Here is an 11706-nt window from a genome sequence, read left to right on the forward strand (position 1 = left end):
AAGTAAAATTTGATATTAACCGGAGAACGAATTATATGACTTCAGTCGCCTTTAATAGGGTGAGTGTTCGATCAAATCGAGTGAAAAAATTTTGATTTAATCAAGTTAACGAGTCATATTTATCACTGTAACTCAATTTGAATTTTTTTAGAATTGATTCGAGTGAAATGAAATTTAAGTCGAGTCGAATCGAGTAAAATTATTCGAGTTAAATTAAAAAATTAAGCATGTTAAATTAAAATATTGTTACAATATAAATAATTCTAGGTTAGTGAACATAAATTTGAAACCACACATATTTGAAAACTTTTTCAAAGTAAAATAAGAAGAAAAAAAATGCGCTTTAATATGATAAACTTGAATAATTAATTAACTTATTTAGATTATCAAAATTATTATTTTAGAAAATTTTTAAAATTTTAACTTTCTTTATATATTTTTTGGAATTCTTTTTAAAAAAATTTAAAAATATTAATTTTTAAAATTTTATAAATATTTTGAATTTTGAATTTTTTTAAATTTTTGTTGAGAGAAAGACCAATTTATTCATTTTTAAAATTGACAGCAAAGATATTTACACCAAATTGTTATTCAATTTATTCAAGTTATTTGAATTATAAAATTCAAGTCGGCTCAAACTTGAAACTCAAATTATTTATTCAAGTTGACTCGAATAAATTGAATAATTCAATTTGATCAAGTCGAAAATCAATTTTTTTTCCAATTTTTTCGAATTAAGTTTTGCTCGAAAATACACATAAGTTTCGAAAGTACACATATTTACACAGTATACCCACAATGATAAATTTCTACTGAACAGATAAGTACTAAACTCTTATTACAAAACCTATGCAATTTTCAAGTATATATTGTTTTCAACTTGTTAACATACTATATCAATTACAATTAATCACTCAATAAAGTAGCATCTAAAGAAGCATAAACAACTTGCTCAATTTCAAGCTCGGTTGGAACTACTCGTGGCACTGCTCTCATATTTGCCACAATAATCTAAATAGAGAATAAAATCTAATAATTATTAAAATATGCATGAAGAAAACTTGAAAAAAAAATATAAGATATACATAGATGAGGTAGGCCCGTTCTTGATATTTTTGGGCTCTAGGCGAAACAATATATCAGGTCATTTTAAAATATATATATATAAAATGTAATACAATAAAATAAAATCATATACTAGTAATTTCATTAAAATAATACGTTTTATGACATTAAACGAATAATATATTTTTCTAACAAAATTAAAAAATATATATTTTTCATTCGATCTACTCCTATGTCATCAATTACAAAAATACAAAAAATCATTAAAAAATGGGTTCTACGAGCATTTTGAGATGCAAAATCATTAATGATAAAATCCTTCTTGATTTTTTATTTTAAAATTATTTACTATTAATAAAAGGGAAAAAATTCAAAATTATGCACAAATTTTAGTCTAATGTGTAATGTTATACATGACTATTAAAAGAGTATCTTTTTTATTTTAAAATATCATATTAGTGAACTTATTAGAAAAATTTGATGGAATTAACAATCAGGGGTCAAGGCAAGACAATTTTTTAGGGGGCCGAATGAAATTTTAATTTTTTATAGTCTATATCTTTATAATTTTAAAGGATTAAATTGAATTTTTATAATTTTAGAGGGAGACAAAGTACACTTTTACCTTTATTAATTTAAAATTTTAATAAATTTTAAAAAGACTAAATAATATTTTTTTATTTTAGGATAAAATAATTAAATTTTTTACTCCATTAATATTGGATAAAATAATTACGCTACTAAAAATCTATTATTTATACCAAATAATAAATAATATTTAAGAATCTTTTTATCTTAAATAAATATTATTTTAAAAATATTTTTTCGACCCTTTTATCATTAATAAAAATAAAATTTTTTGGACCCTGGGGCGTGGCGGCTGCACCTCAAAACAGCCCCAGGGCCGGTCATAAAAACAATAAATTTGAATAATCGTTCACACAGGAGTCGACATCGACTGTTGGTGAACCACCCTCCTTAATCCATTTGAATAATCTTAATAATTCCATTACTGTTATTTGATTATTTTTAAATGTTTAAAGCAGCCAGAATGATTACACCCCCCATTCACCTGTTAACATTAATGGGAGACAACATTAATGGCAAACAATACAAAGTGGTGCAAGTTTAGCACCCTAAAGTTGACTTTGAAAAAGTGGCATGGGATAATTTTTTTTGGTCCTTGAGATAATGGGCTATTTATTGTTTGGTCCTTAAACCTCAACTATAAATAGGCCTTCTCATTTCTCATTTCAATTATCCCAACCAATCTTTCTCTCTTAGTTTTCTCTCTTCTCCCATTTGAGAATTCTCAAGGAATTCTATTTGTTTGTAATATTTTGAAGATAGTAAAGTTATCATCTGGTGTTAGTGCCCGAGGACGTAGGTATAATTTACCGAACCTCGTTAAAACTCTTGTGTTCTTTCTTGTCCTATTTTTCTTTCAATATTTGAGGGTATAATAGTAGTATTTAATTGTGCTATTAAATTACTATAGAAGGGATATTCTGACTAAGGAAAGACTTGGTATTTAAGAGATCCATGTGATCCACCTCTCTTCCCTGGGAATTGAACTTTGTGTGATTTTTTAGTACAATAATTTACATGCTTCCGACCCTATTGGAACAACAAGTGGTATCAAGAGCCGAAGGTTAATCGTAGTATGCTCTGTGGTTGTAGTTTAAACTGATCTTCCACATCAGAAAAGATTTCCTTAGGTATATTGAAAGATTATGGAGAAAACGGTCAGTGTAGGAGCTTCAACATCGTCCATGTGGACAAGACCGACAATTGCAAATGCAAGATTGGCCGTGGAGATCTTTGATGGCACGGGCCATTTTGGTATGTGGCAAAGTGAGGTTTTAGATGCCCTTTTTCAGCAGGGTCTAGACATTGCCATTGATGAAGAGAAACCAGATGATGTACAGGAGAAAGATTGGAAGACGATTAATCGGTTGGCATGTGGCACAATTCGATCATGCCTTTCTTGAGAGCAGAGGTATGCCTTTTCAAAGGAGACTTCTGCAAATAAGTTGTGGGTGGCACTTGAAGAAATTTTTTTGAAGAAAAACAGTCAAAATAAGCTCCACTTGAAGAAAAGACTGTTTCGCTTCACTTACGTCCCAAGTACCACAATGAATGATCACATCACCAAATTTAATCAGTTAGTCACTGATTTGCTGAATATGGATGAGACATTCAAAGATGAAGATTTGGTTTTGATGCTGTTAGGGTCACTTCCTGAGGAGTTTGAGTTTCTAGAAACTACTCTACTTCATGGCAGGAGTGATATATCTCTGAGCGAAGTCTGTGCGGCCTTATACAGTTATGAACAGAGAAAGAAGGACAAACAGAAAAACTCAATCAGAGATACAAAAGCTTTAGTAGTCCGAGGTCGTTCATACACTCGGAAGAAAACTCAAAAGGGGAGATCAAAGTCAAAGTCCAGACTCGGGAAAGATGAATGTGCTTTTTGTCATGAGAAAGGCCACTGGAAGAAAAATTGTCCAAAGCTGAAGAATAAGGGAAAAGCTGCTGTAGATGCTTGTGTTGCAAAACATGATACCAGTGACTCTGAACTATCACTGGTTGCATCATCATCATCGTTCCATTCAGATGAGTGGATATTGGATTCGGGTTGTACCTATCATATGTCCCCTAACCGGGAGTGGTTCTCTGATTTAGTAGAACTAAATGGAGGAGTTGTTTATATGGGCAATGACAATACCTGTAAAACTGTTGGGATAGGTTCAATCCAATTAAAGAATAAAGATGGATCAACCAGAGTTCTGACTGATGTTCGGTATGTGCCCAGTTTGAAGAAAAATCTCATCTCATTGGGAGCCCTGGAATCCAATGGTTCAGTTGTTACTATGAGAGATGGGGTTTTGAAAGTGACATCTGGCGCACTTGTGATATTGAAGGGCATCAGGAAAAATAACTTGTATTACTACCAAGGTAGTACAGTTATTGGAGCAGTCGCTGCAGCTTCCGGTAACAAAGAATTGGACTCAATGCAGTTGTGGCATATGAAGTTGGGACATGCCAGCGAAAAATCCTTGCAAATTCTGGCAAAGCAAGGATTGTTGAAAGGTGCAAAGGCTTACAAATTAAAATTTTGCGAGCATTGTGTTCTGGGAAAGCAAAAGAGAGTGAAATTCGGTACTGCTATCCATAATACAAAAGGTATTTTAGAATATGTTCACTCAGATGTGTGGGGGCCTTCCAAGACACCTTCATTGGGAGGAAAACACTACTTTGTTACTTTTGTTGATGACTTTTCCAGAAGAGTTTGGGTGTATACCATGAGAACTAAGGATGAAGTGCTTAGAGTTTTTCTTAAATGGAAAACTATGATCGAAAACCAGACTGGCAAGAAAATCAAGCGGCTTAGGACGGACAATGGAGGGGAATATAAAAGTGATCCGTTCTTCGATGTGTACCAAGAGTATGGTATTGTTCGACACTTCACAGTTAGGGATACACCACAGCAGAATGGATTGGCAGAGCGTATGAATCGAACATTGCTGGAGAAAGTTCGATGTATGTTGTCCAATGCTGGGTTGGGCAAGCAATTTTGGGCTGAGGCTGTGACATACGCTGGCCATCTTGTTAATCGTTTGCCATCATCTGCATTAGAAAGAAAAACTCCTATGGAGGTATGGTCTGGAAAACCGGCTACAGATTATGATTCCTTACATGTGTTTGGATCCACTGCATATTACCATGTGAAGGAGTTAAAGTTAGATCCGAGGGCAAAGAAAGTTCTCTTTATGGGAATCACTTCTGGAGTGAAGGGATTTCGTCTTTGGTGCTTAAGCACAAAGAAAATGATCTGTAGCAGAGATGTTACCTTTGATGAATCTGCCACATTGAAAAAGGTAGCAGATAAAGATATTCAGACGAGCAATACTCCACAGCAGGTGGAGTGTACTCCAAAACAGGTGGAGTTTGAGCAGATGGGGATTTGCCCAGTTAATAAGTCTAATTCTCCAGCCACAATGGAGGAATTAGAGGTTGAAGAGGTTCTGACCCAAGAACCACTAAGTACACCAAAACCAGTTGTAGTTGCAAGGCCACGGAGAGAAATTCGTAAACCTGCTCGATTTACTGATATGGTGGCCTACGCCCTTCCCGTTGTTGATGATATTCCTATCACTTATCAAGAAGCAATGCAAAGCTTAGAAAGTGATAAATGGAAAAGCGCCATGGATGAAGAAATGCAGTCTCTCCGGAAGAACAATACTTGGGAGTTGGCGCAATTACCGAAAGGTAAAAGGGCAATCGGATGCAAGTGGGTATTCGCAAAGAAAGATGGATCTCCTAACAAGAAGAATATTCGCTACAAGGTAAGATTGGTAGCTAAAGGCTACGCTCAGAAGGAGGAAATTGACTACAATGATGTATTTTCCCCTGTTGTGAAGCATTCCTCCATTAGAATTTTGTTGGCCTTGGTAGCACAGTTGAATTTGGAACTAGCTCAACTTGATGTTAAGACGGCTTTCTTGCATGGTGAGTTAGAAGAGGAGATTTATATGACTCAGCCCGAAGGATACACAGATGCTGGTGGTAGAAATTGGGTTTGTAAGCTGAACAAATCGCTATATGGATTGAAGCAATCCCCGAGGCAGTGGTACAACGATTTGATAGCTTTATAAGAAGGCAGAAGTACACAAGAAGCAAATATGACAATTGTGTATATTTGCAGAAGCTGCATGACGGATCTTTCATTTATCTACTATTGTATGTTGATGATATGTTAATCGCTTCGAAGAGCCAAAATAAGATAGATAAGCTGAAGGCTCAGTTGAATCAAGAGTTCGAGATGAAAGATCTAGGTGAGGCCAAGAAGATTCTTGGCATGGAGATAAGTAGAGATAGACTGAGAGGCAAGCTCTGTTTAAATCAGAAGCAATATCTGAAAAAGGTATTACAATGTTTTGGTGTAAATGAAAACACAAAACATGTAAGTACCCCACTTGCTTCTCATTTGAAACTTAGTGCTCAATTATCTCCGAAAACTGAAAAAGAAAGAGAATATATGGCAAAAGTCCCATATGCTAATGCAGTTGGGAGTTTGATGTATGCGATGGTGTGTACGAGGCCTGACATTTCACAAGCTGTTGGAGTTGTGAGCAGGTATATGCATGATCCTGGAAAAGGACATTGGCAAGCTGTGAAATGGATTCTACGGTATCTTCGAAAAACCGTAGATGTTGGTTTAATTTTTGAACAGGATGAAGCACTTGGTCAGATTGTAGTTGGATATGTTGATTCCGACTTTGCTGGTGATTTAGATAAACGTCGTTCAACTACGGGGTATCTGTTTACTCTTGCGAAAGCCCCAGTGAGTTGGAAGTCTACCTTACAGTCTACAGTAGCTGTGTCTACTACAGAGGCAGAATATATGGCAGTTACATAAGCTGTTAAGGAGGCTATTTGGCTTAATGGATTGTTGAAAGACTTAGGAGTTGTTCAAAGTCACATAAGTTTATATTGTGACAGTCAGAGCGCTATTCATTTAGCGAAAAATCAAGTCTATCATTCAAGAACCAAGCATATCAACGTAAGATATCACTTTGTGCGGGAAGTCTTTGAAAAAGGAAAAATTCTACTTCAGAAGATTCCAACAGCAGATAATCCCGCAGATATGATGACCAAGGTGGTAACAACAATCAAGTTTAATCATTGTTTGAACTTGATTAACATTCTAAGAATTTGAGCACCTTCTGGTGTATGGCGCTCGAGAGTGCATTTGTAGGCACTACAAAAGATAGCTTTATCGAATTTGGAGAGTTGAAGGAAGTGTGTGAAGATGTGATTATCCTAATCAAATCTTCAAGGTGGAGATTGTTAACATTAATGGGAGACAACATTAATGGCAAACAATACAAAGTGGTGCAAGTTTAGCACCCTAAAGTTGACTTTGAAAAAGTGGCATGGGATAATTTTTTTTTGGTCCTTGAGATAATGGGCTATTTATTGTTTGGTCCTTAAACCTCAACTATAAATAGGCCTTCTCATTTCTCATTTCAATTATCCCAACCAATCTTTCTCTCTTAGTTTTCTCTCTTCTCCCATTTGAGAATTCTCAAGGAATTCTATTTGTTTGTAATATTTTGAAGATAGTAAAGTTATCATCTGGTGTTAGTGCCCGAGGACGTAGGTATAATTTACCGAACCTCGTTAAAACTCTTGTGTTCTTTCTTATCCTATTTTTCTTTCAATATTTGAGGGTATAATAGTAGTATTTAATTGTGCTATTAAATTACTATAGAAGGGATATTCTGACTAAGGAAAGACTTGGTATTTAAGAGATCCATGTGATCCACCTCTCTTCCCTGGGAATTGAACTTTGTGTGATTTTTTAGTACAATAATTTACACGCTTCCGACCCTATTGGAACAACATCACCCTCCTATAAATACTTGGCACTTCCTTGCCACAAACAAAACATCTAACAACAAATTATCTATTTTTAATAACACAAAAGAAAGTTGGTTTTTTGAAAAGAAAAAAAATGGAGAATGTTCCATGTACAATGAAAGCTTGGATTTTATGGACAACATGGGAAACCTGAAGATGTTCTGAAACTGAAGTCCGATGTTGTTGTTCCTGAATTGAAGGAAGATCAAGTTCTTGTTAAGGTCATGGCTTCGGGGCTTAATCCAGTTGATAATAAGAGGATGCTTGGCATTTTTGTTCAAGCTGAATGTCCTTTTCCCGTAAGTTTTTTTACATTACTGCTATAACTTAAACTCAGTTAAGTGTCTGATATGGATATATTGTTTTATTTTTGTTTTTTCAGACAGTTCCAGGGTACGATGTAGCTGGTGTGGTGGTGAAAGTAAGAAGCCAAGTAAAGAACTTAAAGGCAGGTGATGAAGTATATGGTAACATCCATGAGAAAGCCTTGGATCATCCCAAACAATACGGCACTTTGGCCGAATACGCGGCGGTTGAAGAGCGGCTATTGGCTCCCAAACCCAAGGAATCTCAGCTTTGCCGAAGCTGCTTCACTGCCGATCGCCATCGGAACAGCTTATGAAGGCCTTCAAGAATGCGAGTTCACCGCTGGTCAATCCATTCTTGTGTTGGGAGGCGCTGGTGGAGTTGGCAGCATGGTCATTCAGGTACGTTTATGTCAACATTACTAAATGATTGTATTACATTTGTGGTATGCTAAATTTGTATTATTGGATTAGCTGGCCAAGCATGTTTTCGGAGCATTAAGAGTTGTGGCTACTGCTAGCACAGGAAAACTAGAGTTGTTGAGGAATTTGGGCGCTGATTTAACAGTTGATTACACCAAGGAAAACTTTGAAGATCTCCCTGAGAAATTTGATGTTGTATATGACTGTGTTGGTAAGATTCTAGGTTCTTTTGCTTTCAAATCTAGTTTGAGAATCGAAAAAATGTTGCAAATGTTAAAATTTGAACTTTAAATTAAGCCTCGGGCCTAATCTACTTGATAAGTTTGACTACATAATCCAACTGGATTATGCATCAGGTTTATTATATGCTAGAAAAATAACAAGCCTGATTTGTATATGAAAAAACAGGGCAATGTGAAAGGGCAGTGAAGGCAATGAAGGAAGGTGGCAAAGTTGTGATAGTGATTGGAGCAGTGACTGTGCCAGCATTTGTGTTTATAGTCACTTCAAATGGGGCTGATTTGGAGAAATTGAACCCTTACTTGGAAAGTGGGAAAGTGAAGGCTGTTATTGATCTCAATAGCATTTACCCTTTCTCTCAAACACTTGAAGGACTTGCATATGTCGACACTGGTAGAGTCGCTGGAAAAGTAGTCATATATCCAATCCAACAAGATAATTAATTTAAATCAGAACAACACTCACATTTGTGATGGAAGTGTTTGATCATATGTTACCAATTGGTCTCATGTAATAAAAACAATAATGTTTCCCTCTAATGTTTCTCTATAAATGCACTTCATCAAAGTTACATTGTAATTAGCCATCTGCGTATTTGGCAGCTAGAATAGATATTTGATCCTCTACAAACACCATTAAGGTATTAACACTTATCCCAGTGCTCTAAGAACCAATATACAGCTGGTTTGTCACAATTTTCACATAAAAGCTTGAAAGTAAGTTGATGTCCACTAGCAAGTTCCAAAAAACAAGAAGCCGAGCTTGCATCTGCATAGGTACGCAGAGTTGTTGTCAAACAGCTTGTCCTATCCTTCAGTTGCCAAACCGGCCTCTTCCCGAAGGCATTCTCTGTTGACCACCACCGTTGCGTTGAAAAGCATTGGTCTGACGTAACAATGCCCTAATCCCCTGCTCCTTCATATTGGCAAACAGTGAGTCCAGTGTTTGAGGCCTCTGCTTTCTAACTACATCTCCTTGCTGCTCCTGCTGTTGTTGCTGCAAAGATAAACAAATTTCTCACTTGGCAGTCGGCATCAATTCAGTATGACTACTGTAACATCATGCTTAGACATTAGACTACTTTGCCGCAAAATTTCAGTTTGTAACCCTCCTTTGCATAGGTGGTGCTCCAATCCTGCACACAGAAATGAAAACCATAATTGGATGGATGGCTGAAACTGCATAAAACGATTAGAGAGTTCAAGTCCAACAATAGCTTTAACCCAACAAGCCCAGCAACCAGCAGCAAATCGCCGAGCCTCGAAAATCTTACCATCAGATGAAGACTATATCAGTTTCCAATAAATGCAAAGATAATACAAACTTCAACAACATAATCATGACTCTAAATCCCAATCTGGAAATGCTCTTCTACCTCAAAAACCAGAGAGAAAGCCCTCAAATGCAGTAGCAAAAATGAGGAAAACTGTAAGGATAAATGCTCCAGACTGTCAAAGAAGCAGTAAACTTCCATTCGAGTAACTTCCCCATCTTGTGAATGAAGTCGACATATACCAAAGATGACACAAAAGGTAGCATTAAGATGTCAAATTTACTCTAAAAGAACAAGATGAAACCAACTTAGTCTTTCAATACTCCCAAACCCAATATTCTTCCTCTTCCTTATTTCTAGCTCAGAGGTTTCAATATGACACCAGTATGTTTTATCGAATCTTTCTGAAATTATATTGGGTGTTGCTTATAAACAGGTTGACCGTACACCGGTGGAAGCATTCCCAGCTTCTTCAACTGTTCAAGAAGCTGAACATCAGCTGGGAATGATTCCATCGATGTACGTCAACTTATTTACTCAATATAATTTTAGGTTGATCCGATAAAATATTCAAGGTACCGTCAATAGATTTTAATCTTTGATTATTTTTAGTTTCTTCCAATATCTTATTGATTTCATTTATTTGTTAAAAATGCTTTGAAAAGAAAAATAGTTATTTTAATATAAAATTTATGTGCTTGTTGAAATAAATTTATAAAGTAAAATCATGCAATATTGACCTACTAAATTCATGCTCTCTATATTAATTCTCAACAAATATGAACTCATGCAATCTACATTATTTCTCATTATTTCTCAGTAAGTACTGCATTCATTCATTTAGTCACTACTTATTTTTGATAAAATTGTATTTTAGTCAATCTTATTTCTGTACTTATTCAATTTAGTTCTTCATGTTAATTTCATGTCATAAAAAATTGGATTATTTTCATTCTTGATCCTTTAACTTACTTATTTTTACAGTTTGACCCCTTAGATTTTGAATATTTACACTTAAGACACAAACTTTTTATATATTTACAATTTAGACATTATTTTAAATAAATGTATCATAACATACTTCTTAATTCAAAATTTTCCTTGGTATCACTCAACCTTTTTTTTACCATCTTTATATCATTTTCTCACGTTATCGAAAAATCAATTATATATTATTCAATTTAATACATTGTTCAAACAAATTTAACTCTCAATATTTATAAATTTGAAAAACTAGAACTAAATTGAAAAATATTTAAAATTTTGAGGGATAAATATTTTTATTTTTTAGAATTAAAATTAAAATTACAAATTCTCTAACACTAAGTGCTAAATTTGTTGAATTTTTAAGATTTAGGATAAAATTGATAGAATGTGTAAACATTTGAGAGCTAAATTTATTATTAGACTAATAGAAAAGGCTACGTTTATGACAACTAACGGTGTAGTCACCAAAATATTTAATTTTGAAAAATTGAGTGATTAAATAAAAAATTAATAATTAAGTGACTAAAATAGAACTAGTTGAATAGTTAGGTCACCATTCTTGTAGTTTACCCAAACAAGGACAAAAGCGTAGAAATCTTGGTTAAAAAGAAAGCTTAAATTCTGTTGATATTACCTATACTGTATAGGTGTGCATGGGCCGGGCCCATAAAAATTTTGCCCGTTTTCAAGGCCCGGGCTAGGCTCGGCCTGAAATATGGGCCTAGAAATTTGTCCAAGCCCGGCCCGGGAAAAAATAGTAGGCCCGAACCCGGCCCGGCCCGGCCATATTAATTTTTCTTTTTTATTAAATAAAAAATTTAAAATATAATAAATCAAATACATTTAAAAACATAAAAACAAATATTAAAACAAAAAACAAATAAAAAATAAGACTAAAATAATTCTTAAAATAATACATAAATTAAAAATATAATAAAAAGTAATTATATTAAAATTGAAAAATTGAAACAAACTAGAACTAAATTA

General features: G+C 34.5%; 1 protein-coding gene and 1 pseudogene across 1 annotated transcript; one reads left to right on the top strand and one right to left on the bottom strand.

Annotated features, from left to right (window-relative positions):
- Positions 1 to 7585: 7585 nt before the first annotated feature.
- LOC121230374 (2-methylene-furan-3-one reductase-like) lies at positions 7586 to 8925 on the top strand (annotated as a pseudogene).
- Positions 8926 to 8972: 47 nt separating this feature from the next.
- LOC121230371 (uncharacterized) lies at positions 8973 to 10310 on the bottom strand. The gene is made up of 2 exons (XM_041114993.1): positions 9541 to 10310; positions 8973 to 9455 (listed from the first exon to the last, which is right to left on the bottom strand). The coding sequence occupies exons 1-2, from the start codon at positions 9733 to 9735 to the stop codon at positions 9273 to 9275; spliced, it is 378 nt and encodes a 125-aa protein (XP_040970927.1). The 5' UTR covers positions 9736 to 10310; the 3' UTR covers positions 8973 to 9272.
- Between the last annotated feature and the right edge of the window lie 1396 nt (positions 10311 to 11706).

Source organism: Gossypium hirsutum, chromosome A01, assembly GCF_007990345.1.
Source record: "Gossypium hirsutum isolate 1008001.06 chromosome A01, Gossypium_hirsutum_v2.1, whole genome shotgun sequence".
Lineage (NCBI taxonomy): Eukaryota > Viridiplantae > Streptophyta > Magnoliopsida > Malvales > Malvaceae > Gossypium > Gossypium hirsutum.